Source organism: Papaver somniferum, chromosome 1 (assembly GCF_003573695.1).
Source record: "Papaver somniferum cultivar HN1 chromosome 1, ASM357369v1, whole genome shotgun sequence".
Taxonomy (NCBI): Eukaryota; Viridiplantae; Streptophyta; class Magnoliopsida; order Ranunculales; family Papaveraceae; genus Papaver; species Papaver somniferum.
In genome coordinates this window covers 222,902,999-222,927,731 of record NC_039358.1, presented here as the reverse complement: position 1 = coordinate 222,927,731, position 24,733 = coordinate 222,902,999, and the positions used below count along the sequence as shown (strand labels likewise).

The window sequence follows — 24,733 nt, the reverse complement described above, 5'->3', positions numbered from 1 at the left end:
CATTCCATATGAACTTCTCATACTACTAGTATACTATGTTATTACATATTAATATGTTATGTATTGATACTACATATCAAAAAAATGTTGTGTATTGAAACTACATGTCAATATGTTCTATATTGATACTGTTATGTATTGATACTACATATCAGTTATGTATTGATATTGTTATGTATCAATACTGATATGATACTACATATCAGTTATGTGTTGATACCAATTAAATCTGGAAGCGTGTTTTAAGCATTTAGAAAACACACTTTATAATCCCCACAAAGTTTTCGGACTAGCAAGTAAATAATCTGCGAGTAAATGTTTTCTGGGACTGGACTACACAGTAACCGGGTCAGGAAATAATGGATTAACTAGTAATTTCTAGTTATCAAATAGATTGTGTTTAATAAGAAATGAAATTGTAATCAGGTGGTTCCCTATATAAATCCTGGCTAAATTGGGGCATATGCCACTTAATTGGGGCCTATAGCTAGATGACAAAATAGGGTCATTAAGAAATATTTCATAGAAACCACTTATCCACTATTTATGTTAATACCTAATATACCCTTGTTACATTAGTGCTAATTCGGATTATTAACTAATACTTAACCAAGCTAATCCTGAAATTAACTTTCATTAATGCATAATCAACAGTTGTCAAAAATTTTAATTTTATTTCGAAGGACTCGATCCAGAATCGGTTTATGTTAGTTAATGAATAAACCGATTCTGGGTTGAGTATTTTCAAGTGACGAAGTAAACTCAGAATCGGAGTTTGAAAAATACCCAAATAAACCGATTCCTGAAATTGGTGTTTATATATATCTATATAATCTGATTATTCCTTAGTTTCAGAAAAAAAATATTTAGTACATAGTTTAGGAAATCAGCGCAATACATATAGGATTCAATATGGGAATTCTAGAATTTGACACATCAAATGCTCGTCAATGAACCTCCGAGCACGTCGGTACAACGTCGTGTATTCTTTGTGGTGAATGAACTTTCTTTCCCCATTACGAATTCTCCATATCCCGTTGAAACGTTCCAGCTGAAATTCAATGAATTCTTATATGTTAGTACGTGAACTTTTGACATAGGTATAAAAATGATCGCATTACTCACTTTTTCCCTAAGAGGAGCTCGTGGATGATACTGGTACAGCATATTTCTAACTATTACGTACTCTCGCATTGCCCCTTTAATGTATTGGAATCGAAATGCCAAGTCTCTCCATTTGAGGTTGTTGGGATTCGCGGTACGCCCGTAAAAGAACTCTTTAACTCTCTTCCAAAACATTGAAAAGATTTCATTCGGATGTTCACGGAACGTATTAGCAAATGATTTAACGAGACACAAATCTTCAAACGGTTCCCATTCCATTTTCTAGGCTAAGTGTGTTATATGGGAGTGGGTGAAAGAGATTATATAGATAAGGACTCAACGGCTATTTTTTTCAAATTCAAATCAAACAATCGGATTTTAGGTATGTCCATAAAAAACGATTCTAAAAGTTACTGAACTTTTCTTCTTAGCAATTGGATTACATTTATGTACATAAAAACTGATTCTTGGCTTCAAAAGTTACAGGAGTTTTCTTCATGACAATCGGATTTTATTAAAGTAGATGTAAACCGATTTTGAAACTGGACCTCTGGGAAATTGTCAGAATCGGTTTACATATAGTTACATGTAAACAGATTCTGACTGAAAAATGCCAGAATCCTACAGTTTTTGCACAAATTGTAGTTGGTTATTTTATCGCGTCTTGGACAAACACAAGCAATTTTTTAGAAAGACCAGATTAAGTCATTCATAAACTAGGAATATAACCAAACATAATTCGACAATAAGTTTAAGAGGAGACATAAGTTTTGACTCCATAATTATCCATAGTTAAAGACATAAACATGAATGTAACCATTCATTCATCAACATCCCCACCACGACCACGACCACCGCGTCCTCGTTTAGGAGGTTGGGCACTGCTCGATGCACCTTCAGACATCCTTTTTTGGGATGCTCAATTCCTTTTTTTCTTTGGATACTCCTCATCATCATCATGATCATCCTCTTCCTGCTCCCTAAACTTTGCACCAGCTTCTACATCTTCGAGACCTTTCAATTCATCAATTAGATTTTCATTGGCCTTTACATTTTTTCCTTCCCTGATTTCTAGCTTTGTCTGGGTTATCAAGTGTCCAACTAGTCTTCTCTGTTTCAATTTCAAATAACAAACATTCAATATATAATGCTAAAACCATTAACAAAATCGTAATTGAGTAACAATACGCACCAAGTAATCGAGAGACGTATCTTTGTCCTCTATCTTGGGCCTCTCATCAACTCGTATCACTCGAGTATGCGAAACTTTGAGATACCACGGTATGTAACCCGGAATTGTCTTGTCATCTGCTCAAGATGGACCATCCAAAGGATATCTGTGAAACGCTCCATAGTCCCAATAATCATATGATGATAAAGGCTTGTGAACAATGACAATATCATTATCATATGATTTGGTTGTTGTCCAATTTATGTTGAACATCTTGTGCGCCTTTGGGATTTTTTGTACGTAACCGCATTGTCTTGCAACTCTCGTCGGGTTGTACATTACATATCCTCTTGGGTGAAACAAAGGCCCACAATATTCACTTTGCTCTCTGCATCCAACCTTCTTTCCTATTCCATTAGCCAAATCCTGCTTGTAAGGATCAAAGACAACATCCTTCGTCGTCAAGTTGTCTAACTGGCGTCTCAAATTCATAAAATCTCTTTTTTGTTTCTTCGGCTTACTTCTGTAGTTGTACTTGTCTCCATAATGCTCTCTGTCCCATTCCTTGTTCTCAAAATCCCTTTTAGCAAATATTGGTTAGTGCAAATATATACATGCCTGCAGAAAACCCATATTCCCTCCGAGTTGGTTCCTGGCTTCCCTAGAAGCCTTTCTCAACTCCTTCAACGAGTGTGCAAGCATGGTAGTTCCCCAAGAGTATTCGTGCATCTTGTCAAATGGTTGCAAAAGCTGGATAAAGTTTGCGTTCACACGCGCACTGGAAACGTCGGGGAAGATAACAGGTCCCAGGACATAGAGGACATACGCTTTGGCAGTGCCGATGATACTTTGCGGCGTCACCTCTTTTCCCTGAGCATGAAGTTTCTTTGTTCCCATGAAGTTGTCCCTCATCTTCGAGAGGATGGAATATCCTCTTCTTTGACTTGCCTACTAGCATCTTCTTCTTGGTCTTCTCCTCATCCCATTGGAACACTACCTTGGTCCACGCATAAATCTTGTCCCACGCAAGCTCTTGCGCGTACCCTTTGTGTTTCACGGCTTTACCTTCTATGCTTAGCCCGGTAATGAACTTCGCATCATTTGGAGTTATCGTCATTTCTCCAAACGGAAGATGTAAAGTATTTGTTTCCCCGTAGTATCTCTCGGAAAAGGCGGAACAAAGAGGTCTGTCGTAACCAAGGTGGTCCAAATTGTCGACCGCAGGTACCAACCCCGTAAAATTGACTAGATCGACTACTTCCGGAACTTCTCCTTCGATGGATTCTGGTGCTATAAGTGGCCATTGCCTCATCATACTCACTGACGTTCTTGGCTTCATAAGATGAACGGCATCCTTGTAATCCTATAAAACAAAACAACCATGATGGACAATCAAAACACTACACGGATAATAATGTTTACATCACATAGCATAATGTTTAGGTACTTACTATGTAATTGTAAACGACGGAGGCCCAACTTCTTTTGTAACCCCATAATACATTTCCTCCATCACCGGGTATCCTAAAGGTGGATCATCAGGGCCGCGAGCAAACATCTTCAACGGGTCAGGCATGTGTTCACTTTTCGTCTTCTTTGCTCCTTCTTTCTTCTTACCTTTTTCTTGAGCGTCTCCTCCTTGGTCTTGTTGTTGAACTTCTTGTTCTTGCAATTGTTCTTGAACGACTTCTCTTATCTCTTCATCAACTTCCTTATCACTTTCATCATCACCTTCTTCTTCATCACTTTCATCCTCACCTCCTTCTTCATCACTTTCACTCTCATCACTTTCTTCTTCAACACATTTCTTGCCACGACTTTCTTCTTCAACACCTTTCTTGCCACGACTATCTTCATCACTTTCACTCTCATCACTTTCTTCTTCAACACCTTTCTTTCCACAACTTTCTTCTTCTACATTCATCTCCTCCTCACCACCTTCTTGTTCAGTAGGTGTATCAGAATCAGATTCTTCATGTGTTGGTTTCTCCGCTGGAGGTGGTGGGTCATTGATGTTGATCCCTTTCGCTTTACTCCCCGCGGCCCTTCGGTGGGAAGCATTCAAATTTTGACCGCCTTGTCGACGAGGTTCCAAAGGCTTAGGAGTAGCAAGGTCAGGTGTCTTCTTATATTTCTTTTCGGCTTGCTTTTGTTGGTTTTCCTTGTTTGGCATGTAGAATACGGAGTTAAGCGACAAACAACAATGGTGTAGTTGCAGGAAATCCTACACTACACCCCTCATATGATTTCATTAACACTCAACTCATTTTTAGATTAACAATCTTAATTTTATTGATGAATCTTTGAACAATCTTACAAGAAAAGATAAAGAAATCAAGAATAACCACTAATCTAGATTTTATCTCTCCTATTTACTTGTTTCTTACTCAAAAAGATCTCTCCCTTTCCTTTACAATTGAACGACTATTTATAGGGAAGTACCTAGTGGATGACAGCTAATCTGTCCTTTATTTTCGGATATGTCTCGCGACATTCTCGCAACCTTACAAATGTTACTCTCGCAAACTCTCTTATTTTCGCAGAATCATTACATTTTTCTCATGATTTTAGCTGACGTCGTTTATTATGTCACTTCTAAAATTGTTCTGCGATGCTGTTGTGTTGTGTTGTTGATAATTTCGCTGAGGCATTATTGTTGTGAGATTCTGATCATACATCTTGCCTCTTCTCATATCTTGTCTGCAAAGTAGAGAATGATGTGAGAAATGTCGCAGCTGTTCATCTCTTCATATTCTGCATTTATCACACGTATTCTTTCTTCCATCTGTTTCTTGACACGTCTTCTGTAACCGCTGCTTTTCAACCGCTCATGTCTTTTCGTCTTAATGGTGTTTATTTCTTCGAGTAAAAAATATTCTTTATATATTTTTCTTACTCTTTCAACTTTTTTTTTACTTTCTCTTCTCTTTTTATTCTCTCAACTCTGCAACTCTATTGTTCTTCCGTAAGTTCCGCTACTGTAATCCTTCCTTCTTCAATCTTCTTAATTTTTATTCATTCCCATACTCTATATTCAAATATGCCTCCAAGTGGCCATAAACATGAGAAAAACTTAAAAGACGTCCAAAAAGATCTTGCAGAGAAAGGTTTCACACTTTCTACCATTCCTGGTGAAAGTGTCAAATCAAATCTTTTTATTAAACTTTTCTCCGATCAATATTGTGATGATCAATCAATCATAATTTTGCTAGGTCAAATTCTCGCAGGTCTCCCCATTCCTCTTTATGATCCAGATATTCCTCTGTTTTATGAAATTCTCGCTCACTCGGTATTTTCGCGAGCTATCTTTCAATTGAGTGGGGATTGCATCCGTCTGATGTTAGAGTTCGCTAACCGTGATGCTGGTAAAGGATATTTGTACTACAAAGAACTTAGGGATCCTAAATTCGCATACTTGGAGATAATTGGTGAGAAATATACAGTAGCGAGTTTCTTTTAAAATTATGAATTGATCTCCATGAAGAAAGAGAATATTCGCTGGGTATTCGTTTGAAAAGGAAAGATAACATTGATGAAGATATAATACTCATGCAAGACATTGATTGGAATTCTGGTAAGAACTCAACTCCTCGCCAATCCAAAGATGATAAATGGTGTGTTTTTCCCTTGATGCTAAAAGGACCTTATATTGTTGGGTCAAATGTTCTTCCTGAGAATCTCACTACCTATCAACCTTGGGTATTCTCTTGGCCCGAGAAGGAGAAAGAGGTATGTTTCTTCCAGTTTCGCTCACTTTATATTTCTTTATTTGTCTTTATTCTTTTGTTCTCTGACCCTTGCGACATTCTACAGATCCAAAAATTGAAAGATAGTTATAACAGGACTGGGAAGACTAGTACCTTGATAGCTCTTCGCTCATACACAGATGAGGTAAGAAACATTCTCTTATGATTTTAAACAGTATACTGTTGCTTCCATTTCTTATTTCTATCTGTGTGTGAAGATTATTGCTGAAATAGAAGAACCTGCCAATGTTTCGAAGACTGGTGATAAAGGCAAAGGTGCTCTTCGCAGGAAAAAACCAACTGCTCCTCCTTCAAAGAAAAGAAAAGTTTGTTCTTCTTCTCCTTCAAATATTCCTTCTCATGAAAACTCCGAGAATGATGAGGATGATGAGGATAATGATGATGTTGCTGCAAATGAAGATTCTCCATCTGAATCTTCTATGGCTAAGCTCTCTGGCCTCTTTTCTGATTCTTTGCAAGGAATGGGAGATAGTCAATTCTCTAACACCTGTAAATCTCACAATTTGCGATGTTCCTTTGTTGGATGGTGATAATTCTCTTCGTGGAGTTTCTAGATCAGTGACTCCCAATTTCTTGCATTCTCTTAATAGTCTGGTATACTTTCATCCTTTTACTTCTTCATTGTTGTAACTCAAAATCTCTTTCTATATTAATACTTTTTATATTTTCTCACAAGCTGGAAAAGCTTCTTTCGCTGTTGCCTCAGATCTAGAGAGGAGACGCGAAAATCTTGAAAAGAAGAATCTTCAATTTCGTACAAAGAATCAAGAACTGGAAGCTGAAGTCAAATGTCTTCGCGAGAAAACAGACAACTAGAAATTGATTCTTATTCGTATAAGAACAAAATATCTAGCCTTCAGCAAGCTAATAATCATCTCTATGGTATGTTATTTTTCTCCTTTCCCTTCATTCATTCATCCTGTTGTTTTATCTTATTTAATTGATCCTTTTTGCAGACATTTATGGTCTTTCTGATGAAGCTACCATTCTTCGTTCATTTCCTAATGCCTTGGATAATGATACCCTTCTTGAGCGTCTTAATAAATCTTTAAATAGTTTCTCAAATGATAGAATTTCATCTCTTTCTCTGAATGAACTAGATCCAAATTTCGCCTCTTAGAAATTGACCATAGATCTAGTTTAGGCTTAGCCAACCGATTTAAGCGTCTCCTTCTTAATTCTAAAGAGAAAATCAATGAGTTGAGAACCAAAATTAGCGGTCTCATAGATGATAAGGATCGCATCTCTGATCAAGGTGCTAAGGCTTTGGCGAAATTCCAAGAGACTCTTCTTGAAGTTCAACTTGAACGAGATGAAGCTAACCGCAAGAACATCGAGCTCTGCGAAGAGAAAACCAAATTCGTTCTCGTCTTCTTATAAGTAATGAGGATGAATTTGCTTGGGCTGCGAAAATCTTAGATGATGCCAGAAAAGATTTAGGTGTAAATGTTAGTCTCCAAGTTGAGCATACAGCCTTGATTAGAGATATGATTTCTGACAGAGAAGGTTATTAACTGTTCTTCTTTACTAATCTTTTGTTTCTTATGAATTTTCATCAAGTTAAATTGATTGTCTTTTGCTCGCAGATTCTGAAAGTAGATATCGTGAAAATATTGAGGAACTTGAAGCTGAAAAAGAGGAACTCGCAAAGAATCTTTCTTCTCGCAACGACAAGTATTCTAGATTAAAGAATCAAATCAAGATCACTGTTGCGAATTTAAGAATGATGCTATGCATTTTCGCAATCAAACTATCCAAATGGTTTGTGATGACCATAGTATCCTCATTCTGATTATCCTTGTCTCTTGGAAGAGATCCCAAAGAATTCCCAGTCTGATTATTTCTGATAGCGAAGCTGATGATGAAGGTTCTGATGGTGATGAAGTTCTGACAGACGAAGAAGGGAACAAGTCTGATGAAGATGATGAAGGATCAACTAAGAAGTAGTCTTTGTTTCTTTCTTTAATCTTCTGTAATACTTGTACATTTATTCCTTCTTTCTGTATATTTGCGAATTCTTTTGGTTCCCTATTCCTTAATATATGGTTTCTTTCATTTTGACCTGCATTCATTAAAACAATTCTTCCTTGCAATACAGTTAATCAATATAATCATTAATTTTTAATTTTTGTGTAAATCTATCATGGAGACAAATAACATTTTCTAATTTCATTCATTCCCATACTTGCCTCTGTTATTTGTATCCAAATGAGAGATTTTGTAGATTTTTCTTATTTTGTGCCTCAATTCGCAGTTTTATGTATAATTTCGCAATCTTATGCGAAGTGAATTTTGATTCTTTTCAAAATCTCATTCCTGTGTGGTCTTATTTTGCCTTCCTAATTAAAGGTCTTATTATGCCACCTCTTGTCATTGCGACAAAATCGCAGGACGTTCTTGCACTTTCATGCAAAAACCCATTGATCTTGCCTTAACTTTTTCTTTTGTATTATGGCCTCTTCAGGAATGTTGCGACAATATGACAGGCCTAAATATTCTTGCGAAAATAAAGCCCCATGACATTGCGTCTTGCGACGAAATCGCAGGACGTCTTCGCACTTTCATGCGAAAACCCATTGATCTCGTCTTATCTTTTTCTTTTGTATTATTGCCTCTTCAGGATTGTTGCACAAATATGACAAGCCTTAATACCCTTGCGAGTAAAAAGCCTCATGACATTTGCGTCTTAAGACACTTATCAGCTCCCTAATGGAGGGTGCCGCCCTTATCTTCCCCCTGGTTGCCCCTTCAAGGAGGCGTACTTCTACCATACAAGGTTATCCTCCCATCCAGTCTTAACAACAACCAGTTGTTTTCGCAGCCTCTTATCCCTTTTACCTATAGGGTTATGGTTACGAGACTGCACCCTAAGTGGGGTTTTCTTCGGGCCGAGTGCAGTATAAGCCAAGACTTGTCAAGAATGGCAAGGTACGCTTCAAACGCCCCTGGCACTCTTGACTCAACCGTGTACCTCGGCGCTTGATCAGATTCTGCACTCCTTGGGAGAGTCCTTATTACCTTAGTCGCCCAACCTAAGTCATATGCTTAAGCTGAGAATCCAAGGTGCCTCTCCCGGATGGGCTTTATTGACCCCAAATCTCCATGACTCAGGTTCCGGTGGCGGTGTAGCCTTTCCCTGAGCCATGCAACAGGTACCCCCTTATATGACGTACTTTAGGTCTTACATTTGCCTCTTGCGAAATTGTATTCGCGAACTAGGGTGTACGCCATAAAGGTTCGCCCCTTTCTCTTTTGTCATTGTTCTCTGATTGTCTTCTGTAAAATTCATTATCTCTGCGAGATTCTCGCACATCATCATATCGTATTTGCATTTCGCAATCTCAATTTTGTCATTCAATAAAATGTATTTTTGAGAATTTTACTTATTGCGAGAGTGTCGCAACAAATTAATCATTCATACATTTCTTGTTTTATTACCTTTGCCATCCTCTGCTTCTTTATTATTTTCTGCTACTGCTTCCTTGGTAGTGGTATGTTCATCATTTTTATTCTGAGCTAGCATTAGTTTCGCAACATCTCTTCTTCTTTTCTTTCGATTGCATCCACCATCAACCTCTCACTTCTTTGTGTCTCTTTGATTTTGTGTCGCCAATTTTCCTTCTTGTTTGCTCTTCCTTCGCAAGATTCTATCTCAGTTTCGTAACACCTCTTTCCTTCAACCCAATCTCCCTTTATGATTCCTACACCCTGGGGTGAGGGAATTTGATGCACTGGTGGAAAGTTGAAGCTACACCTAGAATCCCATGTAGCCAAGGTCGACCAATTAATGCATTGTAGGGTGATTCTACATCAACGACACAGAATAGGATTTCAGAAGATATTCCCTTCAATGGAATTCGCATAGTAACCTCCCCTTTAGGCTTGTTGGCAGTACCATTAAAACCATATATCTTATATGTTGATGGTATAAGATCATCATCTCTTCCTCCCATAGTTTTATAAGTATGATAAAATAAGATGTTCACAGAGCTTCCAGTATCGATTAGAATCTATTTGCCCATGAATCTTCAGCTTCATCATCCTCATCTTCTTTCGGTTTTGGATTAATTTCTAATTTTACTACCAATGGATTATCATGTACCTCTTCACCTTCGGGATTTCTTCTGCGGTAAAAGAAATGATCTGTTTCTGCCATTCCTCTAGTGGCGAGATTTTCGCAATATTCATAATTTCTCTTCCATCATTATCTCTTGCGAACACTCTACTCAAAACATTGTCATGAAAATCTTCAATTGTCTTGTATGAATGTACGATAGAGTGACAGAATAGATTCTTTGCTTTTGCACCAACTTCTATGAAGAATGTTTCCTTCTTTTTCATCGTGTTTACTTTGTGATGCTCTGGTGGTGGTGGCAATGGTTGAGATTGTGGGTGCCCTACCAAAAAGTGGTTTAGTTTTCCTTGATCTATCATTCTCAGAATAATTCTTTTTACATTTCTGCAATCATTTGTTGTATGTCCATGAAAATGATGATAAGAACAAAACTCATGACTTCTGTGGTTTGGAGGTGGTTCCGTTCCCATGTTCCATGGTGTTGGTATATTCTCCATCAAAATTATAGCTTCCCATATTTTCTCCACACTTGCATTTAGAGGTGGCATCTTGATTTCTTCCCATACTACCTTGTGACCTCCTTGTCCTCTATTATAGTTTTGTCTTTGACCTCCATAAGTTTCTTGTGGTTGATCGAGTCTTTGAATCTTGTTATTTCCACCACGATTGTAGAAATTTCTTTCTCCTTCATACTCCTCTTGATCTCGGCTTCCCATAGCCACCAGTTTCTGTTGATTGTTACCTCACCTTCTCTTGTTGTACTTGCGAAGTATTCGCTACTGTGTTTATTAGCTTGGGTAATAAGCTTGCATTCGCTGTTTGTGAACTGGTGTTCGCAACTGGGTATGATTCCATTTCATTTTGCCTTTCCTCTAGAGCAATATATTCTTCTTGAAGTTCTCGCAATTCAGTCATTGTGATCGTATTCTTGACTCTGAAAATTTGGACATACAATAGGTTGGTTGCAAACATAGCATTGATAAATGATAATATAAGATATCTCTCATCTACACGGCCAGCCATTTCGCTACACATAGTCCTCCATCTTTTAGTTAGGTGCTTCAAACTTTCGCCAATCCTTTGTTTTAATCCAAACACGTCTTCAATACCAGGTCGCGAAGAATTATTACTTATATATGCCCCTAGGAATGTAGTCTGCAAATGATTGAAGGATGTTATTGTATTCTTTGGTAGACCTTCGAACCATTTTAAAGCCTCCCCTGTTAAGCTGGATGCGAAATACTTGCATAATACCATCATGATTTTCCCATTGCAACATGCACCTCACGTAGGCTTTAATGTGTTGAATTGCACAAGTTGTTCCATCAAAAATGCTGGTTAATGCGGGCAAATTGCATTTCGGTGGTATTCCTCCTAGTTGTACTTCCCTTGTAAATGGAGTTTTCGCAGCTTCTTCTATAGCTTCATCCAATTGTCTTCTGCCTACTTCTCCTCTATTATTTAGCATTCCTCTCATTTCTTCTAACTCTTTCAAGATTTGTTTATTTACACCTGAATTTTGATCCATTGGTCTTTTTAATTTCGCCTCTCTTCTTCTGCGTTCATGTCTTTCTTCTCTCGCGAAATTTTGCATTTCTTCTTCATTATCCTCATCTCGTCTTCTTCTGCGAGTTCTCTTCTTCATCTCTATCTTGAATTCGCATATGATTATGTCTCTCATTTTCCCCTTCATGATTTTGTTCATTTCTTATTAATTCCATTCGCTGTCTTTCAGCCATCCTCTGTATTCTATCATACTCTTCATTGATATTACCGTTATTCCGTTTTGTGTACGCCTTCTTTCTCGATTGTCGTGATTGTTCTGGCGAATTGTCTCCTGAAGCTCTTGTTCTTCCATTTCCGCTCTCAATCTTTCACGTTCGCAAATTAAACGTGCTTGTTCAGCATAATGTCTTTCAATTTCTTCTTCAATCGTTGTTGATTTCTTTGAGTTTCTCTCATGTAAAATTCTCCTTCCTTCCTCTCGATTTCCTTCGCCATCTTGATCATTTCGTCCCTAACGTTGTCCATTCTCTTGATTTCTACCATTTTTCCTATCATCAAAAGTTTCATTTTGTGGAACATAACGATCATCATCTCTTTCTCTATTTTCGCGATATTCTTCATTAGGATTTGATATTTCTTCTTGAATATTGTTTCCAGCATTAATTGTCGGTGAGTTTCGCCTCATCTCTCTTCTAGTCGATCTTGAATATGATTTTGTAATACTTCTCGATCTTCTACTCTGTAGTCTCATATTTTCCATCCTCAGTTCGTGATTTTGCCTTGTTAGATTTGCACGTTCTTCTGCCTCAACTCTTCTTTCTTCATGTATTCTTCGTCTCAACGTTTCTAACGCTCCAATTTCCTCATCTCCATGAATTATTCCTTCATCTGCTTCTTGATTTCTCTCTACCTGTCTATGATTTCTGGTTTGCTGCTCTTCTTCTACTTCTTCTGCGGAATTTTGTTGCCAAGTGTGTATACTCACCCTATCATAATCTATATTCCTTCCTTGTACTAGTGTTTGTTGAACTGGTAGTTGAATTTGATTTTCTCCATTATTTCTCATTCTAGTAGATTCTCCCATTTCACTTCTTTCTCTTCCAGCAATTCTCTTGCTTCTTCTAACAGTAGTTGGTTGTTCTGATGTATTTCTTATTCTAGCCATTTCTTTAATGTTAACGAATTGCAAAAAATTATGTAAAATTCTTAATCAATTACTCCAAATCTTCACAAATCTCAATATTAATCTTCATTTTTTTCTAAAATAATCTTCAATGTTCCCTGTTTCTAGCGCCATTATGTAGTTGCAGGAAATCTTACACTACACCCCTCAAATGATTTCATTAACACTCAACTCATTTTTAGATTAACAATCTTAATTTTATTGATGAATCTTTGAACAATCTTACAAGAAAAGATAAAGGAATCAAGAATAATCACTGCTCTAGATTTTCTCTCTCCTATTTACTTGTTTCTTACTCAAAAAGATCTTTCCCTTTCCTTTACAATTGAACGACTATTTATAGGGAAGTACCTAGTGGATGACAGCTAATCTGTCCTTTATTTTCGGATATGTCTCGCGACATTCTCGCAACCTTACAAATGTTACTCTCGCAGACTCTCTTATTTTCGGAGAATCATTACATTTTTCTCATGATTTTAGCTGACGTCGTTTATTATGTCACTTCTAAAATTGTTTTGCGACGCTATTGTGTTGTGTTGTTGATAATTTCACTGAGGCATTATTGCTGCAAGATTCTGATCCTACAAATGGAATCGAATGCATTTTTTCTAAGTCAAGGTACACAATCGGTTTTTGTTAAGTGCTAATGTAAACCGATTCCAGAAATCGGTTTACTCGATATACATATAAAGTCCGATTCCAACTACACAATCGGTTTTTGTGAAAACATATGTAATCCGATTTCAACAAAATAAAGATCCAGGAATATTGGCTACAACAATCGGGCTATTTATACATTAACGATTCTCGATTCCTTTTCACATGCAGAACAATCGGTTTATAAGTTGAAGAACATAATCCGTTTCTAACAAGCATCGGGTTACTTCGACATTAACGTAACCCGATTCTGTGAACACTGAAACTTTTTGATTTCAAAATTCTCGATTTCTAACCTAATGCATGTTACTAAAACCTAGTTTAGAGGATTGGGTTGATAGAAAAGTACCTGATTCGACCCATTTCTTCATCTTGTGCGATACGAGAAGCTTCGGATTGTTCTTGCACTTCCTTCGTTCTATTTCGAATCGCTTCAACAAGTCCGGTCCGCACTAGAATGATTTCTGTTAGTAGCATACTTAGTTCTTGGTTTCGACATTTTATAGAAGAAAGAAACGATTAATCGTTTTTGAATCGTCGATCATCGACGATTTTCGGTTTCAAAAATATAAAAAGAGAGGGAGTAGAGGAGATGAAGAATCGGTTTTTAGGTTAGAAATGAAAACTGATTTTTGTTAGTTAGGTTTATTAAGGATTGATGGGGTAATTTAGTAATATTAATATTTTTTTGAGGATAATTTTGGTAGTTTACATAAATATTAGACACTCCTTATCATTGTGTATTAGGTGGATGAAATAATCTAGAGGCCCCAATTAAATGGCATAGGCCCCAATTTAGCCAGGATATAAATGGGTATAGAATTTTCTCTTCTCATCGCAAAAGTATCACTTTTGCTGAAACGGAGAGAAAGTATCACTTTTTCTGAAACGGAACGAAAGTATCGCTTTTTCTAAAATTGAGAGAAAGTATCATTTTTTCTGAAACGAGACGAAAGTAATTGCAGACAAACCCAATCTTAATATTCTTCTTTGACCGGCCCTCCCATCGTGGCAACGGCTGTACTAGTTATTAGCCAAAGTTTATTTATTACATGATAAAATCATTAGAAGCTTCATTATTTTCAATAGTGCGACAAATTGGTACTTAAATTTTATCTAAACAACTTTGATGATTCATACCCGTATTTACATCTTAAAACGCACTGCACGTTTTTACATCTTAAAACGCACTACAATGTAATATCATAAACAAGTGGAAATTAAACAATTACGCAATAAGAGCTTAAACTAAAGGATTCATTCTACTTGGATGCTGCTTTAGCAGTCCAGATCCACATCCAGTTCTTGATGAGGCCTCAACTCCAACTTCGATATTCTTCTTCTCCGGTAGAAGAAAAGTAAACGGAATATATAGGATGATCATCACAGCAAACGGAATATATAGGACGATCATCGCCCGTACGCTTTCTTCGGATAGGTTTACTTCTGGTTATCTTGCCAACCCACCACCCATCTCTATCTAAAACATCAACTACATCACCCGACTTGAAATACGATGAAGCTTTAGCTTGTGGAGATTTATGCCTTATTGATCATTCACAGGAACCACTTCTCTTACCAAATCTGTTTCATTGTTTTCGTATAACTTTGTGTACTCAACAAGGATTATATCCTTTTCAACTTGTTTAATTATTCTGGCTTCAAAATAAAAACCTATAAATCCTTTTTGTTTGCTGCTTGCTTCTACTGAATCCCCATGATGAAACCAACTTAAACCCATTGTTTATCAGTTTTTCTGTTGTTTGAATATGAGAAAAAGAAAAAAGATATAAAAAGGAAATAGAGGTTTAGGCAAAGAAACTGTGAATTTACGGGAGATAGAGGGTGGTAAGTATTTATAGTAAAAAAAACAGAATTGGAATCGGAAAACGGGAAATTAGGGGGAGACTCAAAAGAAATAATATTATCATTGTCAGGTCCACAATTAATTTTGGATACCGTGACACCCATAATTATTTCTTTGACACCCATAATTATAGAAAATTATTAAGAATCAATATATAACTCGTTATGCATACTATTTTTTCAGGCATAACCAATGTAGTCAATATCGGATACCGGTTTGTCTTGGCTGAGGACCGGTACACTGGTACAACATTGTATCGGGGAGATCTCGGTTTCAAATATCGGGGAGATATCGGTTCTAAATTTATATCTATAATTTATATTGTTTCACACAAAATTATACAACATTAAAATGCATCAATTTTAGAAAAACAAACAAGTTCATTCAAAACATAAGAGTTGTCGTATGAAGTTCAAATTGGAAAAATGGGAGAATTCACAGTTGGTTTGATAGTTTCATACAGAAAGAACACACATAAATTGATTAGATCTAACAAGAATGGAACTATCAATTAAGATGGAGAAACTAATTTGTTAATGATGAAAACCATTTTATCAAGATGTATCAAGATTTAACAAATAATTCATCAAAGAATAATTAGATACAAATCACAGCAAAAGAAGAAATTAACTATCAAAACCCTAACCTCTTGTTAACAGATCGACCATCAATTGAATCTCGCCATTGACATTAAGAAGAAGAAAAAAACGGATGCCAAGAAGGGTTTCTGAAGATTTTTCTGCCAAAAATTTCGATGAGATTTAGGGATTTTATCCTTCCCTTCACTTAAAATTCCTAAATTGACCTGACGTTCACAAAACAATTCCGAAACTGTCCCATATCGGGAAAACCGGACTGTATCGTTTCGTATATATCGGCCGATATTATCGGCTAAATATCGTACCGCGATATTTGTGTTTTCGTTTCGCTCTAACACCGGTACACGAAATTCCGCCGATATTTCGGCCGGTACAAGCGAAATTGACTACATAGGGCATAACTCGTTATGCAGCCTAATTTTTCAGGGGTATAATTGGAAGCGCAACTTGGACATAACATATCTAAAAATCCGCGCCTTGGAATTTCAAAAATTTTATATCGTTGGAAATCTTTTTAAGAGAGCTACACAACAAGTACAAACAACAATATCAAATTTTTGTTTTTCACGAAAAAAATCGGAGTTGATCATCATTTTAGGCAAAATTTTCGAAAACTTGATACATAACCATTATGCATCCACCAAAAAAGATGCATAACACATTATGCAGACGCATAATGAATTTTGCAACCATTTTCTTGACTGCCTAACAAAGTTATGCATTTATAACAAGTTATGTTGCCATTGTTTTGGTTGATTTTAGTGCGTACATAAAAAATTGATGCATAATGCATTACGCAGCCATATTTTCCAATGCATAACAGGTTATGCATCAATTTTCTCGATAAATAATGCATTATGCAGCCATATTTTCGAATGCATAACAGGTTATGCATCGATTTTCACAACTGCATAACATGTTATGCATATATTATTATTGGTGCATGACAAGTTATGCGGTCTTTGTTTTTGTTAGTTCCGATAGTGACAAAAAAGTTGTTGCATAACATGCTATGCAACCGTTTTCTGGACTGCATAACAAGTTATGCAAAAAGAAAACAAAACAAAAAAACTGCAGATAGTGTTACGCAACCAATTTCGAGAACGCATAACAAGTTATGCAACAAATTTGTAGATGCATAACCTGTCATTCATCACTATTCACACTTCCATTTTCTTTTAAATTCACGTCACACGCACGCCAAACCCATCATCCGTTGCCACCACATTACCGAAACCAGTACATCGTCGCCTACGCTTGACCAGAAGTTTGGACGGAAAGGCATCAAATTCACAGAGACTGACAGCATTCCGACTGTTGAGCTTACCACTAGAAATGGCAGCTCACTGTCCCTACTAAACTAAACAGAACAATTTTTTTTTAGTGTAAACGACATAAAAAAACTAGTGCATAAGCACTCATTTACAGCCAAAACATATCCACTAGATGTTCATTCATCCACCAACATCTCTGTAATTCAAGTTCATTATCATCCACTCTACTAACACAAGAGTATTTTAACCCACATCATTCCAGTTGCAACAACCCATTTCTATTATGTAACGCCCAATCAGTTCATGCCTTTACACAACCAAAATCATCACTCACTCACATAATAACAAGCATGAACAGGCTCAAACTTCCTTCCTCTGTAATTAACAAACCACCAATCATCTCTATTTCAAATCTAACTAAAACTCATCTAAATTCTATAATCACAAAACAATTTCGCAATACAATCTTAAAATCAATCAAGAGAAAACTCTCAAATTGAACTCCATATTACCTTTATGTTCTGAATTTGTATCACCTCCTGAAGCGACAACATCACCATGATTTTCCTACCAACCCTTGTTTTCTAAAATCCCCTTCAATTTCAGATCCACCACCAACCCTTGTTTTCTCCTCTACATCAGTTCTAATCATTGAACTCAAGAACAAACCCTTCTTCATCGTAACGGCCAAAGCCCATCTCTAATTCGAATCAATACCATCTTCATCTTCTCAATCTTCTCCATACCCTAACTGTAGTTTCAGAACACCACTCTCCACATCTCAACCCCCATCTTCCAAATCTTGATACATCCACAATATCTTCTGGATTGCAACACAAATTCAGATTAGAATCGAAATTCCTTGCTGCTGTAATTTTTTTTCCTGTTCATCTGCAACCCTAACCATCACAGAAAATCATCAATTCATCATATCAATCTTCATAGCAGCAACGGACTCAAAAACCCCGTCGATTTCATAGCATATTCATTACCAGCAACAACAAAATATTCTCTTCAATCATCACCAGATTCGGCAGCAGCTTCAACTATCTTTCTGCAACAACACAACCGTAGCTCCATCGACCTCAAATAATCGCTCTTCTCGATCTGATTCAAGTGTTGATGAAGATCTGCAGTTGAGAGGAAGAAGAAAAACGAATTGAAGAAGTAATTTCCTTTTGAAAAGAGTAAAACAGAATTTTATAAATTATGGGTTTTAGAATAATTTTTTCCCCAAAAATGGGGGCGCCTGAAGCTTTCTGTGTGGAAAATCTGAGAGAATGGGTCTCACTGTAGTTTTCACATCGGAAAAAGGAAACTACTGGCTGTGAGATAAGAAACCTTTAAGAATTAGGGCGGCCCAGAACAGTTTTTAAGCCCACAAATAAAAATCTACAGACTAAAATGACAAAATTCAGTTTCTGTTACAAAAGTATATAATGTATAGACGATGGAAGACCTACTATTGTATGTATCTTTTTAAATGCCTAAGATGGTCCGTATCTGATCAGGTGGATAACTTGCCAATGATTTGGGGTCTGGATACCCATTCTTGGGATCCATAATAGTGTTGTATACAAGTTCATAAGCATCAGCTAGCGACCTTCCAACCTGGAGGCAAGCTTCAGAGCGGAGTCGAGGGACTTGCATTTGTTCAAATTCTGGAAGTGACGCGGTGTCACTTCCTAGGATGAGGCCAAAGAAAGCCCTTAGACACTCTGAGAATGAAGCTGGTGACATTTGATCTACCTCTGCTAACAACTTAGTACTGTTTTCCTCATCAGTAACAAAACTCTGGATCACAGAAATCTTGTTTGATAAACCACATTTCTTTAGGATGGAATCAACCTCTTTTTCCACAAGGACATTTACATGCCTCTCAATCATGGATTCGAGGTTCTTCATATATTCCCTTGCAACCTCATGTCCCACCAATGGTTGCAGGATTGCTGTCAAGCAGTTGACGAGGAAGATCTTTGATGGTGTTTCATTATTCTGCGTGCATAAATCATTAGCTAAATGTTATATCTAGTACCAGAGAAGAGAAGCAACTTAACTAACACAATCTAAGAACAATATCTCCACGAAATCAGTGGATGTTGGTAAAACAAAGGCAATTTGCTAACCTGAGAAGATGAGTTTGAACTGCTGTTTGACAAAATTGCATCCACTGACGCTGAAGAATCTGTACTAAAATGGTTGGAACCAGAACTTGTTCTGCTTCTCCTTAATGAATTTGTTACTCTTTTGGATTTATGTGCCTCTGCTGCTTTCTCACACATCTGTTACAGATGCACAATCAAGTTTAATAAGGAACTAAATCCTAAAACAATACAAAAGAATGGTGCAGAAATCTTCATTTTAACATGTTCCTTCCATATCAAAGCTAGGTTAACCAACTGACTTGCAGGAGACCAAACATACCTGTACTACAGGATCTAGTAATGCGGAGATAACTGGTTCAAAGTCAGGCTTCTTGGCTGAAGCAGGAACCATCATGCTGTTATAAGTGTCAATTATTTCTAGCAGAACAGAGAGTCCTTCTCGCACTGCCAATGGTGGTGAAAGATCAACTGCAACAAGGGGAGGGTACCGCAAAAGTTTGTCTCCTCTAGTCTTCAAGATGTCAAAGAAAGTTTGTTGTGTAGCATCTTTGAGTAGCCAAAGTGTGTCAGAGAGAGCTGTTTCTCGGCCAAGCAATTCTGAAACCTATGAAAAGAAAACCAAAAGGGTACTAAGTAAGAGATAGAAAGACCAGTAGTGCGACATACGAGTACCACATTAGGTTTAGTAACTCACTGTGTAGCAGTAGAACTCCAGTGTATTGCTAAGTTTATACGCAGTTATAAGACTAGGTTGAGACTGCAAAACTTGTTCAACTCTCACTTTAAATGGCCGGCATACCCCCTCAAATATTCTATCCAAAACAAATATTACATCAGATTCAGCCGAATTGGTATAATCACTTTCTGCACTCTGGGAAAATCTCCGAGCAGTGGGCCCAGTATCTACCATTGCATCTGGGTCGAGTAAAACGAATACAAGCTCCCTTTCAGAAGCTAACGCCTACTTGGAGACCAAAAGAAAAAGAAATCTCATCAGTGGGTTATTACAAGACTTAGGTGCATTTGATAAATATTCAAGTGTTGCAATAGAAGGAAAAAAAACAATCTTAGATATCAGATTACACAATCAGATGTTGTACAAATCAAAAAAAAGACAGAATGACAAGTTAAAACACCAGAAAATTTATCATTTTTTGAGCGATTTTGACATAACAATATTAAGCTAACTTAGATCTGAAAATCTCAATTTTATATACAAAGAGTAGGTGGTAGTAAAGAAGCGAGGGAATGACCAGACCTGATGTAGCCATCCCAACATATCACCAACGTAACGTAAAGGATCATGAGCATGCACTTCAATTGGCCTAGGGTGACCACTGGGTCCTCCGCGTGTAAGAGCACTTATAAACCTTCTAAACAATGCATGATGCCTCATATTGGCTACCTGAATAATACGCAATTAATCATGTCAGAAGACCTATAAGTGAAGGAGCCATGAAGGTAACTCAATACCTAGTCTGGGTCCTCTTTTCTTCTACTATAGAGGATCCACAAATAAGCTCTTTTAAAGGTGACGAATAGGGGAAAATAAATCCTGAACATAATCACCTCTTCAGCACAATACTTGAAAAGAACAGGCCTTTCTTTCAGGCACCTAACAGCTGTCCTCAGAAGTTCACTAACTTCAGGATTATCAGTGTCACCCAATCTTTTACATTCGGCTTGAACCCACCTACAACAAGAAGATACATAGTGGAAAAACAAAAGAGAAGGGAGCATTAAAAAGATTGGTCTTCATAAAAAAAAATAAGATTATACACTATGCCAGTGAAACCAAAACCAAAAAAGTTGGACAGGTTGAATGTAAACCTAGTAGACTAATAGTAATACTAATTTAGTTTACCAGTCTACACAGATATGAATATTGTAGTTTTTTGAACCTCGAAATGGAAGTATGCAACTTCCTAAATACCGTACACAATTAGAAAACTTAATCCTTGTGATGGTTTCAGTAGGAAAAGATACCGCAGTTCCATAGATGAATAAGTCTGATGTAGTTGAAGATTACGGCAATGATACCATACCAGAAAAAAACAAAAACAAAAAAAAAGGCTTAAAAATTACACATGCTCCATAATGTTTCTCTAGTTATTTCATAAAGTGTTCACCTGCAAAGGCGTTCATAGGCTCCCTCTTGGTATACAGCCATCATGTCCATCAGCTCCAGACCCGCTCGCTGGGAAAGGAAACATTGACGAATTAAATGTAAAGGTCACGCAGTGATGATTGACTAAAATATTGGTGCTTCGTTATAAGTTTTCCCAATTAAGAAGTATATAATTGCCATGTGTGTGAGAGAGAGAGAGAGAGAGAGAGAGAGAGAGATCACACCTGGTGATGTGTCCGGAGTAGTATCTTGCAGTTAGCATGAATTTCTTGAACATGAGAAAGCGCCTTAAAGAATTGTTCATTCAGATCTTCTTCCCTTAGTGCATTGATCTGCAAGATCAGATTACCTCAATGAGATATAAACGCAAACAATCGCCAAACAGCATATTATCATACTTGAATAGCCACCCTGCTATTTGAACTGCATTTGGCCCAGTCTGTTGATCAAGGCTCCGCAAATGAGAGAAAGTGATTTAGAACCACTGGGTAGTCGCAGAATAGCAGGCCCTATGTGTTCAACCTCAGGCACTATTGGGCTAACCATGTCACTTTTTCAGAGGCTGGGTATAACGCATATTTTAGCAATCCTGGTATATGTACCGCGTTTTAACTAGTCTGTAATCAGGGCTCAGCGAATGAGAGAACAAGATAAATTAAACCATAGGTTGTGGTAGCAGCGGAAAGTGAGCCTCATGTGTTCAATCTCAGCCACTGTTTGGATGATCCTATTTGACAGGCTAGGTCAAACACTATAGGTATAGCATTTTAGTTTGAAGGGTGAGTTACTAAAAACGTTCTATCATTCCATATCGATAACAAAATAAAAAGATACACTAAACCCCCATAATAATGTAATTGAGTTGCTGTTTTGTACCTCTTCATTAGAAAGCTGATAATCTCGGAGAAACAAATTGACAATTTCTTGACGTTGAGTAGTGATCTCAAGCTCTTGTTTCAGCCTCTCCGTGGTACTGATGATATCCCCGGTACTCGCACTGCAACTGCTGAGTGCCTTGGCAATGCTGGAGGTGAAGAAGAAGGAATTGCCAAAACAAAGGTCAGGTGATAGAATTTAGTTAAGTTCCTCCTCTTAAAGTTAGTTAAGGTCAGGTTTTCTTAGTCATAGTAAGTAGTAACAAGAGAAGACATTGAATTTTTCGAGAAAACCGCTTTCTAAGTTCTCACATAAACATGGATCCAGCATAACTAATTATGTAGCTAACTCAGCCAATGCCCTAAGCGCAATGGCAACATTGCCAAGGCCGTGAATCACAAATTTCACAACTAGTAACACAAATTCCAAACCCATAATTCATATCAAAACGTTCACAACACCAAATGCAACTTACTCAGAACTAAATCACAAAAATACTAACCTAAAAGCTAACATTCATCACCTACAATTAAGCCCCAGAACACAAATTCCCTACAAAATTACAGTTTGCTTCCACAAATCAAGCTAAACCCTAAAATCCAACAAAATCCCAATTCCTAAATTACAATTCTCAGTTCAGTTCCATTGTGTTTCAGACTTAAAAAGAAAAACCCACAATTATAAAGAGATAAGGAGATGATAGGAATTGATCTTACTGGTCACAGCAATCAGCTAATGCATTAACTTCTTCTTCAACACGATCCAATGCTTGCTGAGCAGAATTAGAAGCAGATAGAAACTCATGATTAATATCAAGAGATCTTTTCTCAATATTAGATCTAAGATTTCTACGAGATTGTTGAGTGTTTTCAGTGTAGAATGTAGAAAGAGTGTTTAATGAATCTAACAGATCAGGAGAATCAGTTCTTGATTCTAATACTTTCTTAAGTTTTCTTGATAATCCTGGTGCTAGTGTCACCGCCATCGCTCCTCTCTGGATCTCTTCTCTTTGTAGAATTTATGATGGATGATGATACGTTGGTATTGGGTTTCCTTTGTTTTTTAAGTTTTCTTAATATCAGAGTTTTTATTTACAGTAAATCAATGGTGTTCTGAGATGAAAAGGAGTTGTGGATTTCTGTAGTTGTATCCCTTATTTTATGTCTTAATTAAATTTATGCCCTTGGAAGGGAAAAATATCGTTTTGGTCCTTTTTTAGTGGGGCCCATGTCTGTTTGGTCTATTGCAAAACGCCTTTACTGTTTGGTCTATAATTATTTAAAAATATAAAACAGACAAAAATATCCTTTTGTGTTAATTTTTACTTATTTTTTTGTAGTTGTTCATTCTGTGTGATGAACCATCAAAGTTCATTCTTACAAATGAAAACATAATAAAAACCAAATTAAATCACATATGAATGAACTTCATTATTTCATTAAAATTTTACAAAAATCTCATTATTAAGAACAAACCAGAGTTCATTTCTGGAATGAACTCCTCATAAAATCTATATAAACCAGAGTTCATTTCTGGAATGAACCCCTCATAAAACCTATATAAACCAGAGTTCATTTCTGGAATGAACTCCTCAAAACCTATATAAACCAGAGTTCAATCTGGACTGAACTCCTCATAAAACCTATATAAACCAGAGTTCATTTCTGGAATGAACTCCTGATAAAAACCTATATAAACGATTATGTTCATCAACAACAGAGTTCATTCCAGGAATGAAGTTCATCTTAAGCAGAAGCAGCAACAACAAAACGCATAAATCTTCATCTTCAACAGCAGCAGCAGATTTCTAGGGTTTGACGAGTTCATATTCATCATCATCTCCAATCGCAACAACATCAAGAAAAGCAAAAAAACTAATTAAATCTTCAACAACAGCAGATCTATATTGAGTTCGTCTTCATCTTCATCACCAATCGCAGAAAATATCAAGAAAAACAAAAACCTAATTAAATCTTCAACAGCAGCAGATCTATCTTTGACAACAACAACAGTAGTAGAAGATGAGTTCGTTCCATCAAGAAAACACATCAAAATCTTCATCACAATTAGAATGAAGCACCATTTTAAAATTTAACTTAATACATCACTTCTCTAATTAAGAGGTTCTACTTCATCGAATTCATCATCGTCATCATCTTCAACATCATTACCAGCTGGGTTGTTAAATGTCGATTGTTTCCATCTCTCTTTGTAGCTTATCAAAAGTCAGTTTCCACAGCATGTTTTTGTTGGTTTTCCATATTATTGAAATGCCCGCATTAAGAATCTGATGTTGGCCATAGCCATAGACAAATTTGTCTTGAGAAAGCCGACATTTTTCATCTCCCTATTTAGGAATTTTTGTTTAGCCGTTATTTGCTTCTCGGTTGTCTTATGATGTTTCATAAACTCCTACGTGTT

The 24,733-nt window shown here is 36.8% G+C and overlaps 1 protein-coding gene across 1 annotated transcript; it reads right to left on the bottom strand.

The window, feature by feature from the left end:
• Positions 1 to 18,531: 18,531 nt before the first annotated feature.
• LOC113316897 (conserved oligomeric Golgi complex subunit 6-like) lies at positions 18,532 to 23,429 on the bottom strand. Its single transcript, XM_026565055.1, has 10 exons — positions 23,029 to 23,429; positions 22,313 to 22,460; positions 21,661 to 21,768; positions 21,438 to 21,505; positions 20,878 to 21,001; positions 20,567 to 20,713; positions 20,003 to 20,269; positions 19,628 to 19,912; positions 19,330 to 19,485; positions 18,532 to 19,198 (listed from the first exon to the last, which is right to left on the bottom strand). The coding sequence occupies exons 1-10, from the start codon at positions 23,295 to 23,297 to the stop codon at positions 18,683 to 18,685; spliced, it is 2,088 nt and encodes a 695-aa protein (XP_026420840.1). The 5' UTR covers positions 23,298 to 23,429; the 3' UTR covers positions 18,532 to 18,682.
• Positions 23,430 to 24,733: the final 1,304 nt, after the last annotated feature.

Bases quoted from the DNA above. Each gene is read 5' to 3' on its own strand.
- LOC113316897 (XM_026565055.1), bottom strand. From the start codon at position 23,297: ATGGCGGTGACACTAGCACCAGGATTATCAAGAAAACTTAAGAAAGTA. The intron at 21,506-21,660 runs GTGTGATCTCTC...TTCCTTTCCCAG, and splicing joins TACTCCGGACACATCACCAG to CGAGCGGGTCTGGAGCTGAT. The intron at 19,486-19,627 runs GTATGTTTGGTC...CATCTGTAACAG, and splicing joins TACTAGATCCTGTAGTACAG to ATGTGTGAGAAAGCAGCAGA.